Below are 22910 nucleotides of genomic sequence, written 5' to 3'. Positions count from 1 at the left end.
CCATAGCCACATCCAGATAAAATAAGCCAATAGTTCTGCATGGCCAGGGAGGCCTCAGGAAACTTACAATCGTGGCAGAAGGCAAAGGAGAAGCACCTTCTTCACAAGGCAGCAGGAGAGAGAACCCGAAGTTATGTTTATTTGATTTTAAAGTACTTTCTAGTTTTCACTTTTGAATGCAGATACCGTAAGTGATAAAAATTCCACTCAAAATAACTTAGTTGTCACCAGGCATGGTGGCTTACAACTGTAATCCCAGCACTTTGGGAAGCCATGGTGGGAGGATAACTTGAGACCAGGAGTTCAAGACCAGCCTACAACACAGTGAGACCCCATCTGTAAAAAAATATACATATTTTTAAATTAGCCAGGCATGGTGGCACACACTTGTGGTCCCAGCTACTCAGAAGGCTGAGGTGAGAGGATTGCCTGAGCGCAGGAATTCAAGGCTGCAGTGAGCTTATGACTGTACCATTGCACTCTGGCCAGGGTGAAAGAGCAAGACCCTGTCTCTCAGAAAAAAAAAGAAACTTAGTTGCACTATTAAAAACTAGACTAAGGAAGAGCTGAAAAACAATCTAACCTCTGTGTTCTGTCTTCCAGTTTCCTAGTCTTCATTTTATAGAAAATACCAGCCAGGCGTGGTGGCTCATGCCTATAAGCCCAGCACTTTGGGAGGCTGAGGCAGGCGGATCACCTGAGGCCAAGAGTTTAAGACTAGCCTGGCCAACATGGTGAAACCCCATCTCTACCAAAAATACAAAAATTAGGCTGGGCGCGGTAGCTCACGTCTGTAATCCAGCACTTTGGGAGGCCGAGGCAGGTGGATAACAAGGAGTTCGAGACCAGCCTGGCCAATATGGTGAAACCCTGTTTCTACTTAAAATATGAAAATTAGCTGGGCACGGTGGCGGGCACCTGTAATCCCAGCTACTTGGGAAGCTGAGGCAGGAGAATCGCTTGAACCTGGGAGGCAGAAGTTGCAGTGAGCCAAGATCGCGCCACTGCACTCCAGCTTGGGCAACAGAGCGAGACTCTGTCTCAAAAACAAACAAAAACTAGCCAGGCATGGTGGCAGGCGCCTATAATCCCAGCTCCTTGGGAGGCTGAGGCAGAAGAATTGCTTGAACCCGGGAGGCAGAGGTTGCAGTGAGATGAGATGGCGCCACTGCACTCCAGCCTGGGCAACAACAGTGAAACTCCATCTCAAAAAAGAAATAATAATAAAATAAAATACCATCTCTTGTTGTAATGAAATACCAATTTATGCAGAACTCTTAGGTTGCTTTTAGCTTGTTCATATGTTGGTTTTAAAGGTCTTTCTGGGGCCAAGCACATGGCTCATGCCTATAATCCCAACATTTTGGGAGGCGGTGGCAGGAGGATTGCCCAGAATTCAAGACGAGCCTGGGCAACATAGGAAGGTTCTGTCTTTACAAATAATTGAAAAATTAGCCAGCATGGTGGCATGCACCTGTGTTACCACTTGGAGGCTGAGGTGGGAGGAATGCTTGAGCCCAGGAGGTTGAGGCTGCAGTGAGGCTGATTGTGCCACTGCACTTTAGCCTGGGTGATGGAGTGAGACTTTGTCTCAAAAAGAGAAGAGAAGAGAAGAGGAGAGGAGAGAGAGGACTTTCTTATAGCTAATTTGCATCTAGAAAAAAACCTTCTAGGTTCCTTACTTCTGTTTCTGGCTATGGGTCCCATTCAGTCTAAGAATCAACTAACATCTTATTATGAAATAAATGAACTTTTTGCAGAAGATAACAATGTGACCAAAATTGAAAGAAAATTTTGCTAATATTACTATATACCTGAGATAATTACAGATATTTTAAAATCCCATTAGTGGCAAAAATGGAAAATCAACAAACCTGGGTTCTGTTCAAAATCATCAAGGAGTTTGTCCAAGTCACTGACAGCTGCTTTAAAATAACTGTCCATCCTACCTGTAGACTTATTCAGAATTTAATTCTTGTATGCCTAAAAAATAAAAAGTATAATAATATTTCATTTAATTCTGTAACATAAATATTATGCCATGTATTCCATGCCAGGAAAAACAGTCAAGAAATTAACACAGAAATAAAATTTAAGAGTGCTGCTTTAAGGAATATACAATTCAGTTGGGGAAACTGCCCCTGTATACGTAAAAATGACATGAAAACCAACTCTAACAACATAATATTTGCATACATAAACTATTGTAAATTTTTAAACACTTACCTAAATAACTCATGGGTCAAAGAAGAATTCAAAATGGAAAGCTAAAACTACTTATAAATACAACATATGAAACTACAAACACATAAAAACATGCACATAAAAACTCTGGGATTCGGTAAAAGTGGTACTTCAAGAGATACTTAGAGACTTGAACTTTTTTTTTTTTTTTTTTTTTTTTGAGATGGAGTCTCGCTCTGTCACCCAGGCTGGAATGCAGTAGTGCTATCTCGGCTTACTGCAACCTGCATCCCCCAGGTTCAAGCGATTCTCCTGCCTCAGCCTCCAGAGTAGCTGGGACTATAGGTGTGCGCAACCAGGCTCAGTTAACTTTGGGTTTTTTTTTTTTAGAAGAGTAGGGTTTCACCATTTTGGCCAGGCTGTCTCGATGACCTCAAGTCATCCGCCCGTCTCAGCCTCCCAAAGTGCTGGGAATTACAGGCATGAGACACTGCTCCTGACAAAAGAAGACTGAAAACTAGTAAACTAAGAGCAAAAATTAAACAAAAGAAAACAAGCATACAAGAGAGTTGCACAAGAAAACTAAAAGTTAGTTTGATGAAAAGATGAAAAAAGTAGGCAAACCTCTGGTCTGGAACAGAAACTACACCAAATAAGCCTGAGAAACCTCACAGGAATCTGTCAATAAGTAATAGGATAATATCAAAAGGACAAAAGTCAAGTTGAAGGGCACCGGCTTAAATGGGACAAGTGAGCATCAAATGAATGAAGACTGCAAAGGACTAAACATAAATCAAATAGATTTGAAAAAAAAAAAAGATAAAATAATACTAAAGACAAAAACAAAACATACCACTCACTGGAGGGGTAGCAGGGCACTAACCAATTACTCTAAAAATTGATCAATTAAGGGAAAAAAATCAAGAATTTATCCTACCCAAGGACATGAACAGGCACTTTTCAAAAGAAGACATTTATGTGGCCAACGAACATAAAAAGGCTCAACATCACTGATCATTAGAGAAATGCAAATTAAAACCACAATGAGATACCATCTCAGGCCAGTCAGAAGGGCAATCATTAAAAAGTCAAGAAACAACAGATGCTGGAGAGGCTGTGGAGAAACAGGAACACTTCAACACAAAGACAGTGTAGCGATTCCTCAAAGACCTAGAATCAGGCAGATCATTTGTCACAGCAAATTCCAATTACTGGTATATACCCAAAGGAATATAAATCATTCTGCTATAAAGATTCATGCATGTGTATGTTCTCAATAGCAAAGACACGGAATCAACCCAAATGCCCATCAATGATAGACTGGATAAAGAAAATGTGGTGCATATAATATCATGGAATACTATGCGGCCATAAAAATGAACAATATCATGTCCTTTGCAGGTACACAGATGAGGCCAGAAGCCATTATTCTCAGCAAACTAATGCAAGAACAGAAAACCAAACACCTCATGTTGTCACTTAAAATAAGTGGGAGCTGAACAATGAGAACACGTGACACAGGGAGGGGAACCAGACACACTGGGGCCTTTTGGGGTGGGGGGTGGTGAAGGGAAAGTGTCAGGATAAATAGCTAATGCATGTGGGGCTTAATATCTAGGTGATGGGTTGACAGGTGCAAAAAACCACCATAGCACATGTTTACCTATGTAACAAATCTGCACGTCCTGCACATGTATCCCGGAACTTTAAATTTAATTTAAAAATATATATATGTATATCAATCTGGGGAACACTGTCCTTAATAATATTGAAATTTCCAATTCACGAGCATGGTATATGATGTGATTAAGCCTTCTCTGTTATATTTCAATAAAGCTTTGTCACTAAAAAAAGAATTTATCCTGCCCTTTATTTACAAAATCTACTTTATAACAAAATAATTACTGATGAAAAGTTCTTTAGATAAGAATTCCAGTGAATAAATGCAAAAGGATATTAAAAATTTTTAATTCATCTCTTCATAATCCCTAATGCAATAAATAGACTAGGCAATGGCTATAAATGGATATTTAAAGGCTAGAGGAAAAAGTTTATGGGGAATTTTACAACGGTGGGATCAAGTCAACACATCCAAACCCAACAATCAATTTCACCATCAATAAATGTGGAAGAACAGTATCACCTAAAAAATATTACTGCCTAAAAAAATTGAATTAGAATGTAATCAAACTAACTGCTTGTTTACAGGAAATTCAAGCATAAGGAACAAGTTAAATGACATAAAAAGAAAGCAATCAGCTGAGCTAATCTGGAAGGTGAAACACCGTACAGGAACATTCCTCAAACTGCCTATGGTAAGTATTTTTCTTACACTTCCAATCCGTTGCAAACTGTTACTTTTTAAAAATATAATAAAACTAGGCCGGGCGCGGTGGCTCAAGCCTGTAATCCCAGCACTTTGGGAGGCCGAGACGGGCGGATCATGAGGTCAGGAGATCGAGACCATCCTGGCTAACACAATGAAACCCCGTCTCCACTAAAAATACAAAAAAATTAGCCGGGCGTGGTGGCGGCGCCTGTAGTCCCAGCTACTCGGGAGGCTGAGGCAGGAGAATGGCGGGAACCCGGGAGGCGGAGCTTGCAGTGAGCCGAGATCGCGCCACTGCACTCCAGCCTGGGCGACAGAGCGAGACTCCGCCTCAAAAAAAAAAAATATATATATATATATAAAATAAAACTAAATAAATTTGTAATAATAAATACCACAAAAGAATATACATTATTAAACACATCTGTTTGGCTACCTGGCATGGGGACTAGGAATAGGAAATGGGGGTAAAAGACAACAAACGAATGACAGGGCTTTACAAGAACTAATTATGATTGTGTGCCATCAACTAAGGACATCTGAGGTCCAGAAAAAATAAATAAATAAACAAAAAAGAGATACTTTAAAAATGGGCTTGAAAATTAGGCAGAGCTTAAGAGAGAACTGAATGACATCAAAGACCTATCTGAAGAAATTACCTAAAATAATGCCTAGAGGGACGAGGAAGAGAAAAATATAAAAACTAGGTTAAAAGGTATTGATGACAAAATGAGAATGGAGTACTATGAGGAGAAAAGACAGCATGGAACAACTATATTTGAAAAGATAATGCTGGGAGTTTTTCCAGAATTGATGAAAAAGTCAACTCAACAGATACAGGTAACAAATTACACCAAACAATACAAAGAGAAATCCACATTTAGACACACTACTGTAAAACTACTAAACCCCAAAGATAGAATAACCAGAGAGAAAAGGTCACTTTCAAATGAACAATAATTATGCTGGCAACAAACTTAAAACTAACAGGTACACTTCAGAAGAATTTTCAATAACACTGGTATGGCATCTTAATTCAATAAAGCATGTTACCTTTTTTTGTTTCAATTTTTAAAGTGTGGTTATACCATACACACAGAAGAGTGCACAAAATAAACAGACACCAAACAAACAAAAGGAATTCGGAGACCAGACGTGGTGGCTCATGCCTGTAATCCCAACACTTTGGGAGGCCAAGGCAGGTGAACTGCTTGAGGTTAGGAGTTCAAGACCAGCCTGGCCAACATGGTGAAACCCTGTTTCTACTAAAAGTACAAAAATTAGCTGGGCATAGTGACGCATGCCTGTAATCCCAGCTACTTTGGTAACTGAGGCAGGAGAATCACTTGAACCCGGGAGACAGAGGTTGCAGTGAACCAAGATGACACCACTGCACTCCAGATTGGGCAACAGAGCGAGATCTTGTCTCAAAAAAAAAAAGGAATTTGGAGGAAGACACAATGCAGGAGGCATAATAAAACTTCAAAGAAGCTGGCTGGGCACGGTGGCTCAAGCCTGTAATCCCAGCACTTTAGGAGGCCGAGATGGGTGGATCATGAGGTCAGGAGATCAAGACCATCCTGGCTAACACGGTGAAACCTTGTCTACTAAAAAATACAAAAAACTAGCCGGGCAAGGTGGCGGGCGCCTGTAGTCCCAGCTACTCGGGAGGCTGAGGCAGGAGAATGGCGTAAACCCGGGAGGTGGAGCTTGCAGTGAGCTGAGATCCGGCCACCGCACTCCAGCCTGGGTGATAGAGCGAGACTCTGTCTCAAAAAAAAAAAAAAAACTTCAAAGAAGCTAATATTCTCAGAGACAAAAAAGCAATGAACCATGAAACAGGAACACGAAGCCATAAATAAGAACTATACAGAGAACCAAAAGAGATCATGGAACTTGATTGCAGAAATCTTAAAATTCAAGCAAGGCTTGTAAGCTGCAGTGAAAGCACTGCTTAAGGGACAGTGACAGCACTAAAAATGCATATATTAAAAAAGAATTTGGGAGGCCAAGGTGGGTGGATCACCTGAGGTCAGGAGTTTGAGACCGGCGTGGCTAACGTGGTGAAACCCCGTCTCTACTAAAAAATACAAAAATTAGCTGGGCATGCTGACAGGCACCTGTAATCTCAGCTACTCGGCAGGCTGAGGCAGGAGAATCACTTGAACCTGGGAGGTGGAGGTTGCAGTGAGCCGAGATCCGGCCATTGCACTACAGCCTGGGCAACAAGAGTGACACTTCATTTCAAAAAAAAAAAAAAAAGTAAAAGTAAAAGAAAAAAAATCTAAAATAAATAAGCTTCCACCTTGGGAAACTAGAAAAACAAAAAAAATTTTGGCCTAAAACAAGTAGGAAAATAAAAATTAGAGCAGAAATAAATTTAAAACAGGAAAACAATAAATAGAGAAAACCAGTAAAACAAAAAACTCATTCCTTTAAAAGATGAATAAAATTGATAAACCCAGTTAATTAAGAGAGAAACAAATGATCAGTTTCAGAAATAAAGGAGGAGTCATCACTACTGATGCCATGGATACAAAAAGGATAATAAAGGAATATTATTAACAACTCTGCCCACAAATTTGGTAATTTAGATGAAATGAACCAATTTCTCAAATGATACAAACCACCAAAAGTCATCCAAGGAGAAACAGATAACCTAAAACCCCTACATCTATTTTAAAAGTTAAATCAATAATTAATAATTTTCCATAAAAATAAATCACCAGATTCAGATGGACCAACTGGTGAATTCTGCCAAACATTTAAGGAAAAAATAATAGCAATTCTCTATAATCTCTTCCAGAAAAAAGAAGTAGAGGGAACACTTCTAACTTATACTATAAGACCAGCATTACCCTAATATCAAAACCAGATAAAGACACTGCAAAAAAGGAAAACTACAGACCAATATTGCCCATGAACACAGATATAAAAATGCTCAAGAAAATGGTGCCAAACTGAATCCAACACTGTATAAAAAAATTATATATCATGACCAATATAATTTATCCAGGTATGCAAGGCTGGTGCAACATTTGAAAATTAATCTATGTAATCTACCATATTAACAAACTAAAGAAGACATATATAATCACATAAATTGATGCAAATAAAAACAATATTCACGCTGGATGCGGCGGCTCACACCTGTAATCCCAGCACCGTGGGAGGCTGAGACGGGCAGATCACAAGGTCAGGAGTTCTAGACCAGCCTGGCCAACATGGTGAAACCCTATCTCTACTAAAAATACAAAAATTAGCCTGGCGTGGTGGTGTGCACCTGTAATCCCAGCTACTTGGAAGGCTGAGGCAGGAGAATCGCTAGAACCCAGAAGGCAGAGGTTGCAGTGACCCGAGATCATGCCACTACACTCCAGCCAGGGAGACAGAGCGAGACTGTCTCAAAAAAACACAAAACAAAGCAAACAAACAAACAAAAATATCCATTCATGAGAAAAACTCTTAGCAAACTATGAGTAGAGGGAAACTTCTTCAATTTGATAAAGAATATCTATAAAATACCTACAATTAATAGCATACTTAATAAGAAACTGCCTTCCCTCAAAGATTGGGTTCAAGGAAAGGATATCTTCTCTCATCACTCCTATTCAATATAATACGGAAAGCCCTAGCTAGTGCAATAAGATGAGAAAAGAAAACAAGAGTATACTGTTTGGAAAAGAATACATAAAATGGTCTCTATTTGCAATTTGCAGTTACATAATTCTCTATGTAGAAAATACCCAAAAATTGACCCCAAAAATGTCCTGAGTATAGTAAGGTTGCAGGATATAAGGTCAGTACACAAAAGTCACTTGCATTTGAATGAACAACTGGAAGTTGGACTTTAAAATACCATTATAAGAGCACCTTTAAAAAGTGAAATACTGGCCAGGCACAGTGGTGCACACTTGTAATCCTAGCACTTTGGGAAGCCGAGGCAGGCAGATCCCTTGAGCCCAGGAGTTTAAGACCAGCCTGGGCAACATAGTGAAACCTCATCTCTGCAAATACAAAAAAATTAGCCAGGCATGGTGGTGCATACCTGTAGTCCCAGCTACTTGGGAGGCAGAAGTGGGATGATTACTTGAGCCCAGGAGGTCGAGGCTGCAGTGAGCAGAGATCTCACAAGTGCACTCCAGCCTGGGCAACAGAGTGGAAAAAAAAAAAAAAAAGAAAAAAGAAAAAAAAAGCAACAACGAAATGCTTAGGTTATAAATCTAACAAAATATATACAGGATCTATATGTGCAAAAGTATAAAACACTGATTAAAAAAAAAAAGAAAGAAAGAAAAGAAAAACTAAATAAGGCTAGGCGCAGTGGCTCACGCCTATAATCCCAGCCACTCTGGGAGGCCGAGGTGGGCAGATCACCTGAAATCAGGAGTTCAAGACCAGCCTGGCCAACACGGTGAAACACTGTCTCTACTAAAAATACAAAAATTAGCCGGGCATGGTCACGGGCACCTGTAATCCCAGCTACTTGGGAGACTGAGGCAGGAGAATCGCTTGAACCAGGGAGGCGGAGGTTGCAGTGAGCCGAGATCACACCATTACATTCCAGCTTGGGGGACAAGAGCGAGACTTTGTCTCAAAAAAAAAAACAACAACAACAACAACAAAAACCACTAAATAAAATGGGACATATTCCATGTTCATGGATAGGAAAACTCAGTATTAAGATACAGGCCAGGTGCAGTGGCTCACGTCTCTAATCCCAGCACTTTGGGAGGCCAAGGTGGGTGGATCACTTGAGGTCAGGAGTTAGAGACCAGCGTGGCCAACATGGTGAAATTCCATTTCTACCAAAAATACAAAAATTAGCTGGGCATGGTGGTGCCCACCTGTGCCCACTTACTCAGGAGGCTGAGACAAAAGAATCACTGGAACCTGGGAGGCAGAAGTTGCAGTGAACTGAGATTGTGCCACTGCACTCCAGCCTGGGCGACAGAGCTAGACTCCATCTCAAAAATAAAATAAAATTTAAAAAAAAAAAAAAAGGCTGGGAACAGTGGCTCACACCTGTAATCCCAGCACTCAGCACTTTGCGGGGCTAAGGTGGGCAGACCACGAGGTCAGGAGTTCAAGACCAGCCTGACCAACATGGTGAAACCCTGTCTCTATTAAAAATACAAAAATTAGCCAGACATGGTGGAGTGTGCCTATTAACCCCAGCTACTCAGCAGCTGAGGCAGGAGAATCACTTGAACCCAGGAGGTAGAGGTTGCAGTGAGCCAAGATCATACCACTGCACTCCAGCCTAGGTGACAGAGAGAGACTCTGTCTCAAAAAAATAAACAAACAAACAAAAACAAAGATATGGATTCTTCCCAACTCTATCTCTAGATTCTTGTGCAATCCCAACTAAAATCCTAGCAAGCTATTTTGTAGGCCTCAAGAAACTAATCCTGAAGTTTATATGAAAAGACAAAGAATTGGCCGGGCGTGGTGGCTCAAGCCTGTAATCCCAGCACTTTGGGAGGCCGAGGCAGGTGGATCATGAGGTCAAGAGTTCGAGACCAGCCTGGCCAACATGGTGAAACCCTGTCTCTACTAAAAATAAAAATAAAAAAAGAAAAGACAAAAAATCTAGACTAGCTAACATGATATTGAAGAACAACAAAGTTGGAGGACTCACACTATCTAATTTTAAGATGTACAAGAAGGTTCTAATAATCAGGGCAATTTGGTATTGGCAAAAGAACAGACACATAGATCAATAAAAAAGAAGAGACCCCAAAAATGGCCAGGCATGGTGGCTCACGCTGTAACCCAGCACTTGGGAGGCAGAGGCAGGCAGATTATCTGAGCCCAGGAGTTCAAGACTAGCCAGGGCAACATGGAGAAACTCTGTCTCCACAAAACATAAAAAATAAGCTGGGCATGGTGCCATGCACCTGTAGTCCCAGCTACTCGGGAGGCTGAGGGGAGAATCAGCTGAAACCAGGGAGGTTGAGGCTGCAGTGAGCCATGATTGCATCACTGCACTGTAGCCTGGGCAACATAGTGAGACCCTGTATCAAAAAAAAAAAAAAAAAGGCCCCAAAAATAAACCCACACAAATGTAGTCAACTTATCTTTGACAAAGGAGCAAAGGCAATTCAATGGAGAATAGACAGTCTTTTCAATAACAGGTGCTGAAAAAACTGGACATCCCTATGAAAAATATGAACCCAGACACAGACATTACACCTTATATAAAAACATATTCAAAGTGGGTAACTTAAACTTAACATGCAAAATTGTAAAATTTCTTCAAGAAAGCATAGGAGAAAATCTACATAACCTTGGGTTTGGTGAGCAGTTTTTAAATACAACACCAGTACCATGATCCATCAAAGAAAAAAATTGGTAAATTGGATCTTACTAAAATGTAAAACTTCCACTCTGCAAGAGATACTGTTAAGAGAATAAGAAGACAAGTCACAGACTGGAATATTTGCAAAACACGTATCTGATAAAGGACTTGTATCTAAAAATCTAAAAAGAACTCTTAAAATTTGGCAAGAAGATAATCCAAGGCCAGGCACGGTGGCTCACACCTGTAATTCCAGAACTTTAAGAAGCTGAGGTGGGAAGTTCTATTGAGGCCAGATGTTCAAGACCAGCCTGGGCAACATAGAGAAACCTCATCTCTAAGAAAAAAAATTAAAAATTAGTTGGGTGTGGGGGTGCACGCCTATAGTTCTAGCTACTTGAGAGGCTGAGATGGGAAGATAGCTTGAGCCCAGGAGTTCAAGGTTACAGTGAGGTATGACTGTGCCACTGCACTCCAGCCTGGGAAACAGAGTCAGACCCTGTCGAAAAGAAGGGAGGGAAAAGGAGGGGAGGAGAAAAGAAAGGGCAAAGGAGAGGGGAAGGGAGAGGGGAAGGGAGAGAGGAGAGGAGAAAGAGGAGAGAAGAGGAGAAAGGAAAGAAGAAAAGAAAGCAAAGGAGAAAGGAAAGGAAAGGAGAGAAAAGGCAAAAAGTGAAAGGAAAGGAAAAGAAGGAAGAAAACAATCCAATTTTAAAATTGGCAAAAGTTCTGAATGGACATCTCAGCAAAGAAGATATAAGAATGGAAAATAAGAATATGAAAAATGCTGAACATCATTTGTCTTCAGGGAACTGTAGATTAAAATAATGAGATATTCACTTCACATCTACTAGAATGTCACTGAGGACGCCAAACAAGAGAAAATCTTATTATTGCCAGTGGGAATGTAAAATGGTATAGTCGCTTTGGAAGACTATTAGGTGGTCTCTTACAAAACTTAATACTACCATATAATCCAGCAATCATGCTCCTAGGTATTTACCCATCTGATTTGAAAATTTACATTCACACAATAACTTGGATGTGAATGCATATAAACGTAACTGCCAAAAACTGGAAGCAATTAGGTATTTGGATAAACAAACCATCACACATCTATCCAATGGAATATTATTCAGTGATATAAAGAAATGAGCTATCAAGCCACAAAAACACGAGTGAATCTTAATGTATACTGCTAAGTAAAAGAATTTACATACTACATTATTCTAATTATATAACATTCTAGAAAAGGTAAAACTACAGACAGCAAAACACCAACGATTGCCAGTGGTTTACAGTGGGGGAGAGCTGGATATGTGAAGCACAGATTTTTTAGAGTAGTAATGGTGAACGTAAGATAATCACATGTTAATATCCATAGAACTTCACAGAAAAAAGAATAAACCTCAACACGCAAATTTTCAAAAAATTATTTAGGGAATGGGGGAATCCTAGATTGGCACTCAGACTGTGACAAAGCGTTTAATTGTATTCTGAATGTATGAAACCACCTCATCACAGGGGATGGAAGAATAAGGTGCTGACCTTTGGAAATGAGTGGAATACGTAAGACTAAAGAAAGACAGGCACTCTACCCTAGTTGATAAAGTTGTTTTCCACAGTGGCACAGGTTAACAATTCTGAAATCACTATACCTGTATACTGAAACTGAACAAGTAAGTAAATGGATGACTGATCGTGGAAGCCAAGTTTCTCACTGTTGAAGGAGGAGGTTACGGCTATACAGGGGAGGAAGATAAAATAATCTATCTGGTAATGGATTTGAATTGAAGACATCAATATAAATTCATGTTTAGCTTAATATTGATACCGATGGTCACACATAGAAATATTTACAGATATGTGTAATACAGGTTAGTATGAACACACATACTAACATATATACTAACATATATCCTTGTATTTGTCAGAGGGCCTAGAAGCAATATCATCCCAGGGGAAACAAACATACTTAGCACCCAGATCTTGGTTTCTAATAAAATTCTCCAATGAAAGGAACCAACACTCCTTGGAAAAATGGCTGCTTCTAAAACTAGGACAGGAAATAAACAAAATGAGCACAAAGCATCTTGTAATGCCAGGAAGTAAAAGTTCATGTACACACATACAACAATGGGAGTATGTCAAAGAGATACAACACCCAAGTGAAAGAGCTCCCAATGGCCAAAGCTGGGACAAAATAAAAGAGCAGTATAACCAACATATTAAAAAAAAAAAAAATCAGCTGGGCGCAGTGGCTCTCGCCTGTAATCCAGGCACTTTGGGAAGCCAAGGCGGGCAATCACCTGAGATCAAGAGATCGAGACCATCCTGGCCAACATGGTGAAATCCCGTCTCTACTAAAAACACAAAAATTAGCCAGGTGTGGTGGTGCATGACTGTAGTTCCAGCTACTTGTAAGGCTGAGGCAGGAGAATCGCTTGAACCTGGGAGGTGGAGGTTGCAATGAGCCGAGATTGTGCCACTGCACTCCAGCCTGGGCAACAGAGTGAGACTCCGCCTCAAAAAAGAAAAAAAAAAATCTATGTGTTCATACTGATGTAAGTAAATGATTAAATAAATAATTGGGGAGAAGACAAATCTCCCACGCAATTAAAAAAAAATCCAAATAATTTATGTAGATTTTTGCTCTCAAGGAAGTAGAACTCCCCACTCCTTAAGTGTTCAGTGCACAGTGACTTTCTATTGAAGAATACAGGAGAAAAAAAGAAAATACTAACTTCAAAGTGAAGAAACCTAACAAACACTACCTCAAGTCAAGTGATCAAGGTTAACATTAAAAGTGGCAAGTTGGCCGGGCGCAGTGGCTCTCGCCTGTAATCCCAGCACTTTGGAAGGCTGAGGCAGGTGGATCACAAGGTCAAGAATTGGAGGCCAGCCTAATTAACATGGTGAAACCCCGCCTCTACTAAAAATACAAAAATTAGCCGGGTGTGGTGGTGCGTGCCTGTAATCCCAGCTACTCAAGAGGCTGAGGCAGGAGAATTGCTTGAATTCGGGACGCAGAGGTTGCAGTGAGCTGAGATTGCACCACTTCACTCCAGCACGGGTGACAGAGCGAGACTCCAAAAAAAAAAAAAAAAGTGGCAGTCACATTGACAGTATGTATTGATGAAAACTGTACTTCATCTTTGTTGTCTTTCTCCCCAAAACGCACCACCCCAATATAATGAGAGAGGGCTGGGCATGGTGGCTCACGCCTGTAATCCCAGCACTTCGGGAGGCCAAGGCGGGAGGATCACAAGGTCAGGAGACAGAGACCATCCTGGCTGACATGGTGAAACCCCGTCTCTACCAAAAACACAAAAAATTAGCGTGGTGGCAGGCACCTGTAGTCCCAGCTACTCTGGAAGCTGAGGCAGGAGAATGGTGTGAACCCGGGAGGCAGAGCTTGCAGTGAGCCAAAATCGCACCACTGTACTCCAGCCTGGGCGACAGAGCAAGACTCCGTCCCAAAAATAAAAATAAAAATTAAAAAAAACAATGAGACAAATTCCAACTGACATTCTACAAAACATCTGACCAGTAATCCTCAAAACTTTCAAGAGCATCAAAAACAAAGAATGTCTGAGAACTATCACAATCAAGAGGTGCCTAAGGAGACAGGACTACTCAACATAATGTGGTATCCTGGATGGGATCCTGGAACAGAAAAAGCATATTAGGGGAAAAATGAGGAAATGTGAATAAAGTATAGCCTTTAGTTAACAATGTATCAATACTGGTTCACTAATTATAACAAATGTACCATATTAATCGAAGATGTTAATAATAAACTGGGTATGGAGTATACAGGAACTCTATACGGTCTGCAGTGATTCTGTAAATCTAAAACTGTTCCAAAATAAAATGTTTATTTTTTAAAATGCAATCAAGGTGTTAGAAAATAAAGTTGAGAAACTATCCGAGAAATCAGAACAAAAAGAATGGGATGGAAAACAGGAGAGAAAATATTAGAAATCAGAGAATCAATCTAATGAGGTTTAATATTCTAATTAAAAGAAATCCAGAAAGAAGGAAGGGAGTGAAAGAAGAAATTGTCAAATAAAACACCACAGATATGGTCTCCAAATGGAAAGGGCCCATTTGGGGCCCAACACATGAATGAAAAACTCTTACCAACCAACATCATTGTGAAATTTCAGAATACCTGAATGGTTGAAGGGAAGATCACCTCATTTAATACTAAAGTCTGCATCCCCTACCTCTCCTTTCCCCAGTATTCCTGAACTTCCCACCCCATCCTGCTCTCCTTTTTTCTCTTTTCTAAAGCAGTTATGTATTTTACAAACTCCCAATGTTTTGTATAATTTATTATATTTGCGGTTGAACAACTCCTTCCTCCCTAACTTTAAGCTCCACAAGGACATGAATCTTGTATTTTTGTTCACCTGTATGTTCAAAATGTCTTGGCCAGTGCCTAGCACATAAAATATGCTCAATACATACTTCTTGAATAAGTGTAAAAGCTTCCATAGAGATATAACAGGTCATAATCAAAGGATTGGTTATCATAAATGTGAGGGTTAAATAAAAAATGTATGGACATGCAAGAACCCAAAATATGTGCATCCCATTCAGTCTTTCTCAGGAAGCTACTGAAAGATGTACTCTGCCAATATAAGGGAGACACCAAGAAAAAGGAAAACCTGAAATCCAGTAAAGAGGCTACCCACACAGAAGAGACAAATGCAATTCACAGATGACTGTAAAAGGGCAGTCCAGGAAGACAGTTGTGCAACAGGCCTAGAGAGCAACCCATCAAGATGGAGGCAGGATGACCAGCACATTACAGGAAAGATGTTACAAAACCAACAGATTATCAGATGTGTTTGAATCTACTAAGAGGAGATTGACGTATCTGGTTCAAGAGGTTAATAGATCAAATAAAGAATACAAAAGACACATTAAAAAGATATAAAACATATATTTATAAAGAAACATAAAAGGTACATGTACAAAAGAATTAAGATGATTATTAACTAGGAAAAACAAAAATCATACAAGAAAGGAAACAACCTCACACTTACCTGGTTCAGCTACATACAATATTTACATAGTTAAAATGAGGTAAACACCAAATAACTAAAAGTTAACGTATAACTAATCTGGTAATAGAGAAGGGAGAGGAGAAGTGAAATGCAGTGTTTAAAGGTAGGAGTTGGTGCAAAAAACCTGAACTCCCATCTTCTGTAATGGGAAATTAGTAAACGATACCTAAAATTGCATTAGGATGGGAATGGGAAGGGGACATCACCATATATCTAAATATGTTATTTGTAAAAACTGGAAGTGATAAGGAATTGAAGTCACTGACTCTGGAGCAGCCTTTCTCAATTAAGGTTCGGCGAGAGAATCAATCTTTAATGCCCTAAGGCTTCCATTTTATGTAAAAAACTAACTTCTCTCCTATGCATCTATCATATTAGCTACATACCCTCCTTGAGAAAATTAAGAAAATAGTTGCTCAAATCATTTTTCTTGTTCAGTGATTCACACAGAAAGCACTGATTGAGAAAGACTGCTTCTGGAGAGTGGGATTCAAGGGTACTGGGGCAGAAGATTGTTGTTTTCCACCTTTCTTTTTTTTTTTTTTTTTTTTGACAGAGTTTCGCTCTTGTTGCCCAGGCTGGAGTGTAATGGCGTGATCTCAGCTCACTGCAACCTCCGCCTCCCGGATTCAAGCAATTCTCCTGCCTCAGCCTCCCGAGTAGCTGGGATTACAGACACGCGCCACCACGCCTGGCTAATTCTGTATTTTTAGTAGAGATGGGGTTTCTCCATGTTGGTCAGGCTGGTCTCGAACTCCCAACCTCAGGTGATTCGCCTGCCTCAGCCTCCCAAAGTGCTAGGATTACAGGCGTGAGCCACCGCGCCTGGCCCTCTTTTCTTTTTTGAGACAGGGTCTCAGTCTGTTGCGCAAGTTGCACTGTAGTGGTAGGGTATCAGCTCACTATAGCCTCTATGGGCTCAAGCAATCCTCCCACCTCAGCCTTCTAAGTAAATGGAACAACAGGTGCGTGCCACCACAACCCAGTTAATTTTGTTTATTTTTTGTGGAGACAAGGTCTCACTATGTTGCCCAGACTGGTCTCAAACTCCTGGGCTGATGTGATCCTCCTGCCTCAGCCTCCCAAAGTGCTGGGATTATAGGCATGAGCCACCACACCCAGACAGATTTTCATTATAATCCTTGAAGTATTATTTGACTCTTTATGTACAGGTATCCCTTTGATAAATATAAACATTAAATTTAAAATAAACATAATAGTAAAAAGTAGCAGTAAAGGAACTCTGAATATAGGATGTATTTAATGAATAAAGTACAAAAACTGAAAGGTCTAGAAGTAGTTTCTTATTAGCAAAAGTCAGAGAATTTTTTAGAAATAAATTATGGAACTCATTAAATAACATCTACTTACAAAACATTCCTATCTATATAGCAATGCTTTACTAAGCATTAAGTTATTTGAGGTGCCAAGAAAGATATGAAAAAGATAATATAATTGTAAAAGGTATGACAATGTAAATATGGTATACTGAAATGTTTTAACATGAAACCTCATTAAGCTGTATACATTTCCCATTTCAATCAATCAGGACGTACTTTTTGTGCAAGCTACCATATTCAGTAGAAGACATAAAAGAAATATAATATATACTTCCTTTTAAAATAGGTTTATTTATGTGTACATATAACTTATTTTAGGTTTTTACTCACTTGGCTATTTATATATTTTTAGATTTAAGAAAACATCTTCATAATATTTACAATAAAATGGCTTTCAAAAATCTCTTCATGATTACAAAAATTGGCAGTAACATGGAAGATTAACCAGAAAACCAACAAAACCAATAGTAAGGGGACACCTAAAATGGTTAAGGTAAGAGATGAAGGCCTGAGCTGAGATAGTGTGGTGGAGAAAAAAAGGAAACAGATATAAAGATGGCTAAAATAAGCCAGGCATGGTGATGCCCGCCTTGGTCCCAGCTACTCCAGAGCCTGAGGTGGGAGGATTAACTTGAGCCCAGGAATTTGAGACCAGCCTGGACAACACAGTGAGATCCTGTCTCAAATAAAAATAATAAAATGAAATAAAAGTGGCAAAAGAATGAGAACTTTTGGAGACTGAAAGCAAGGGAGAAAGCTGGATTAGTGCCAGGTTTCCACCATGAGTGGCTGGGGTAGATGGTGGTGCCACTGACCATGACAGGCAATACAAAGAGGAGCAGGATTAAGGGAAAACATGAGTTCACGTTTGGACTGTTTGAAGTACCTTGAGAACATCCTGGGAGAGATATCCAAAAGGCAGTTGAATATAATAATCTGGAATGCAGGAGAGAAGTCTGAGATAGATAAAGATTTTGGAATTGGCAACACACAGCCGTTAATGGATGAGATCACCTAGGAAGAGAATACATTTAGAAGAGGACAAGAGTCTGCCATCAGATAACTGAAGATCACAATTCATGTTCCTAAAACCACCCAGGATAAAACTTTGCCCATTTATATGGACTTCGGTAGAAAAATATCCAACATATAATGTTAAATTAAAGAAAATCAAATCACAAAACTTTATGCATTGTGCAAACCTATTTTTACAAATAAGTTGTAAAAAAATTAACAAAGGCACAGTAAAAAAATATATGAAGGAACAAACATTAATGATGTTAGTAATACTATAAATGTAGGAACGGGATTACATAAACCTTTCAGAGCTACATGATATGTCTTCATACTATTTTACTTTTTTTAAATAAGCATGTACTCAGCCAGTGTACTCAGGTGACTCGCGCCTGTAATCCCAGCACTTTGGAGGCTGAGGCAGGCAGATCATGAGCTGAAGAGAGATCGAGACCATCTGGCCAACATGGTGAAACCCCGTCTCTACTAAAAATAAAACAACAACAACAACAAAAATTAGCTGGGCGTGGTGGTGCGCGCCTGTAGTCCCAGCTGCCTGGGAGGCTAAGGCAGGAGAATCGGTTGAATCCCGGGAGGCAGAGGTTGCAGTGAGCTGAGATTGTGCCACCGCACTCCAGCCTGGCGAGAGAGGGTGACTCCATCTCAAAAAAAAAAAAAAAAAAAAAAAGGCTCTTGCAAACAGAGAAAACATAATTTTGTTCTTTTCCTTAAAAAAACGTACAGCACGTTTCCTAAGGCCGGGCACAGTGGCTCATACCTGTAATCCCAGCACTTTGGGATGCTGAGGCGGGCGGATCACGAGGTCAGAAGATTGAGACCATCCTGGCCAACACGGTGAAACTCCGTCTCTACTAAAAATACAAAAATTAGCTGGGCGTGGTGGCGCGTGGCCGTAGTCCCAGCTACTCAGGAGGCTGAGGCAGGAGAATGGCCTGAACCCAGGAGGCAGAGGTTGCAGAGAGCCTAGATCGCGCCACTGCACTCCAGCCTGGGCAACATAAGGAGACTCCACCTCAAAAAAAAAAAAAAAAAAAAAATAGTACAGCACGTTTCCTTACAATATATTTGAGAAGATAAAAATGTGTTAGAAAAACACTTGGACACTGGACTATAAATGGACAAATAACATCAACAGACAACCAGTAAGATTATGAAAAATATTCAGTGCACTAGCAAAGTAATGAGAATTAGAACATATACCATTTATTGTCTGCTAAATTAAAACAATTTTTAAAATAATAAAAGTACTCAATGTTGGTAAGCATGTGCATGTGTGTGTGTGTGTGTTTTGTTTTTGTTTTTTAAGCATGACAGACACTGCTGACAGGAAATAAACCGGTACTATCTCCCAGGAAAACAATGTGACAATATGTACCAATAGCCTGAAAAAGATTCCTAATATTTGATCTAACAATTATCTTTTTCGAAATTTTAGAAAAGAATCCATGTGTTACAGCTCTTTTAGAATATATCTAGCAGTTGTCTGGTTTTTACTGGACTTCCTCCAGCCCCCCCCCAAAAGAAAATAATTCAAAACAACTAAAAATATGCAAAGATATTTCACCAAATCATTAGTTGAAACAATCAAATCACCAACATTAGTGCACAATAGAAAATTATACAGGCATCAAAAGTAATGTGTTCAACAAACTTGAAAAAAAAAAAAGCAAAACTCTATGACCTAGCAATTCTACTTACAGAAAAACACTAGCACGCATACACCAGAAAACATCACAAAGAACGTTCACTGTTGTAGTGGTTGCAATAGTGTACAATTTTAAACAATCTAACAGCCCATCAATCCAAAAACGGTTAAATCAGCTTTCTCAAACTGTGGTCTCAGGACCCCTGGATGTCCCCAGGAGCCTTTCAGCAGGCTTGTAAAATCTTCCCTTCTCCTACTACATATCTGTGCAAGACTGGTGTTTTCTTCATATGCTTCAACCTAAACCAGATAGCACAACAGACGCAAATATGAAAATCCAGCTGTCTTCCATAAATCAGATATTAAAGTAATTTGAAAAATTTAAAACAATGCCACGCTCCTCTTCTAAGTTTTGTGTTAGAAAATAGTTACTTTTCACTCAAAAATTATTTGAGTCTGTTATTTTTAAATGAATAAATAAAACATCTTCAGTTTTCTGAGTTTTAATTTCCAAAATGGCAAATATACTGCAGCACTAGGAACCAAAAACTCTATTGGTCCTCAATAATTTTTAAGCGTAATTATCCCCAATCATAATGTTAAATGAACTGTAGCACTATTCTATCATGTAACATTATGATTGGGGATAATTAATGGGAATTTGCTTTATCTGTAATATAACTGTTTCAAAAGATACTTTGCTCATGTATAATCAAGAAGTCATTTTTATGAAGCTTTTTAAAAACATGGGGAAATGCTTACAACGTAATTTAAATCAAGGAAAGTAGACAATCCAACGACATAAAATCTCAAGAAAATGCACAGGGAAAAAAAGACTCAAAGGAAAAAAGTCAAAACATTAAAAGTGATTACTGTAACATGGTGGAATTATGGTTGATCATTTTTGCTTATTCTTTATTCTATTTTTTCAATTTTTGCCACTAAGCATGCAGTTTAATATCCAGGGGAGGAAAAAAGGGAAGAAATTAGGCGGAAAATTACATATAGTTCTACTGGATTAAACCATTAAACTCCTGCCAACTCAAGAGACGACAAGCTCAAGTGAATAAACGGAGGAATCTGACTGAATCAACAAAGTGCCTATTTTTTGAATTGAAAAGATTCACTTAATATCAAATGTATGGACTAGCCAAACTAACAAGAAAGAACATTCTTAGTCTGGAACATAACATTTGCAATCACGGTAGTACAAATAAGAGTTAAAAATAAGGTCCTCTTTTGGACTTTCTCAAAATACCAAAGGAAAGGCAGCGGGAAAGACGGCCACTGCACCCTTCTGTTCTCTAACGAAGAGAAAATGCATGGGTGCGGGAATGGGCAGTGCGAGAGCACCGGCAGCGATGAGACTCCTCTGCGGGGACCGAGCCTCTGCCACTCCTAAAGAACCACAGTCCCCTCTGCACTCGCAGCCCCTCCCCAGGCGGGACGGCGGCGCCAGGGCGCTTCTCCCTCCACCCGCTGGGGTCTCTCCCCCAGGAGCGCCGGCCACTCCGGCGGCCCGGGAGGGTGGAACCGGGCAAACAGCCGCCGTGATTGCCCTCTCGGTCCAGTCCGGTCTGGCCCTTCAGGCTCCAGGAAGGGACATCAGATTGGAGGGCCAGAGTTCCCCGGCCAGCTCCGGGGGCTCGGAAAAGGAATCGGTCGGGGCCCAGGCTCTGTCCGCAGAGGAAGAGGGCCAGACCCAGCGCCCAGGTCGGCGGGTCCAGCGGTCACCCCGCCCCCTCTGTGGGAACAGCAGGGCTGAGGGGAGGCCGAGACGACCGGTCACGGGGGGCTCTTACCTCCCCTACAGCCCCGGCGGAGCTTTTTGGGAACTCGACACGACGTCACGCTGAGGAGTGAAGAGCGACCCCGGCCGGGAGTCCTGGGAGTGCCAGCCGCTGGCTCAGGGTTTCTTTCCCCGCCCCCCCCGGGCAGCGCAGAGAGCGCAGGCGCAGAGGAGGCTTTCCTCTTCGGCTCACACGCCTCCTACCTCGGCGTCCCCGGCTGTCTCCAGGTCCGGGGCGCCTGCGCACTACGATGCAGGTTCCGAGCAGGGGGCGCTAGACTTCTTACCGGAAGTGCCCGAGTGGGTTCTAGGGTGACCGGGAAGCCTGATGATTCGGCCTTAGATCGGGACTCGGTTTTCCACTCGATTGCGGATCGGGAGGCCTCTCGCGTCAGTGTCTGACTTCCTTTACCCTTCGCTAACCTAGAGGCAGCTTCTCCGGCCCCAGCCGTAGCCCTCCGCTGAGCCTGCGCGGCGTTCCGGTTTCTACTGGACAGACCTGCCTTCCTGGCAGCTGGCTGGGCCTGCTCTCCGCGCTGCTGGACCCTCGGAAAACCTAACTTTTTGTTTACTTCAAACTGATTTTACAACAGACTGCCCCCCCCCCCCCCACTTCCCCCGCTTCCCCTTCTTCCTCCCGGCAGCAATAAAAATGCTCCCAGCCAACCCCGAGCTCCAGGCCACTCCAGCTGACTGGACATCCCTTTCCTTCCCTTCGCTGCGTTAGTTCTGAATGTTTTGTTTCGTTTTTTTTAAAGCGGCCACTAGAACAGCTGTCTCCCTGTCTAAAAGCAAAAGCTGACTGCTCTGATGGAGAAATAAAATGTAACTCACTTGATGTATATTTGCTTGTTGAGCTTTGCTATTTTTACCACAAGTTTCCAATAAATTTAAATGAGAGACCGGGCGCGGTGGCTCACGCCTGTAATCCCAGCACTTTGGGAGGTGGAGGCGGGAGGATCGCTAGAAGTCAGAAGTTCCAGACGGGCTTGGGCAACATAGCAAGACCCTGTCAATACTAAAAATGAAAATTAAAAAATTAGCCGGGCGTGTTGGCACGTTCCTGTAGTCCCAGCTACGGCTCAGAGTTTGAAGTGGGAGGATCACTGATGCCCAGGAGGTCAAGGCTGCAGTGAGCTCTGGTGGCAACACTGCATCCCAGCCTGAGCGACAGAATCAGACCGTGTCTCTAAAAAAAAATAAAAATAAAAACAA

At 40.9% G+C, this 22910-nt stretch overlaps 1 protein-coding gene and 1 non-coding gene across 10 annotated transcripts in view; one reads left to right on the top strand and one right to left on the bottom strand.

Annotated features, from left to right (window-relative positions):
• ZFYVE16 (zinc finger FYVE-type containing 16) overlaps positions 1 to 22253 on the bottom strand; it is a 65265-nt gene extending 43012 nt beyond the window's left edge. For 4 of the 9 annotated variants that reach the window (XM_005557270.5, XM_073993687.1, XM_073993688.1 and 1 more), the window contains exons 1-2: positions 21709 to 21767; positions 1875 to 1983 (exon numbers count right to left, since the gene is read on the bottom strand). In XM_005557270.5, the coding sequence (XP_005557327.3) occupies positions 1875 to 1944 (70 nt within the window). In that variant the 5' untranslated portion in view covers positions 1945 to 1983; positions 21709 to 21767. Of the gene's footprint in view, positions 1 to 67; positions 337 to 1874; positions 1984 to 18112; positions 18241 to 21708; positions 21768 to 21982 lie in introns of those variants that run through there. The other 5 variants (XM_073993689.1, XM_015451638.4, XM_015451640.4 and 2 more) reach the window with 5 other exon arrangements.
• Positions 19707 to 19766, top strand: LOC123574256 (U7 small nuclear RNA). Its single transcript, XR_006699142.1, has one exon. It is a non-coding gene; the product is annotated as a U7 small nuclear RNA (small nuclear RNA).
• Positions 22254 to 22910: the final 657 nt, after the last annotated feature.

This window comes from Macaca fascicularis, chromosome 6, assembly GCF_037993035.2.
Source record: "Macaca fascicularis isolate 582-1 chromosome 6, T2T-MFA8v1.1".
NCBI classification, from domain to species: Eukaryota; Metazoa; Chordata; class Mammalia; order Primates; family Cercopithecidae; genus Macaca; species Macaca fascicularis.
The sequence above is the reverse complement of the archived record's forward strand: the minus strand, read 5'-3'. Positions and strand labels throughout refer to the sequence as shown.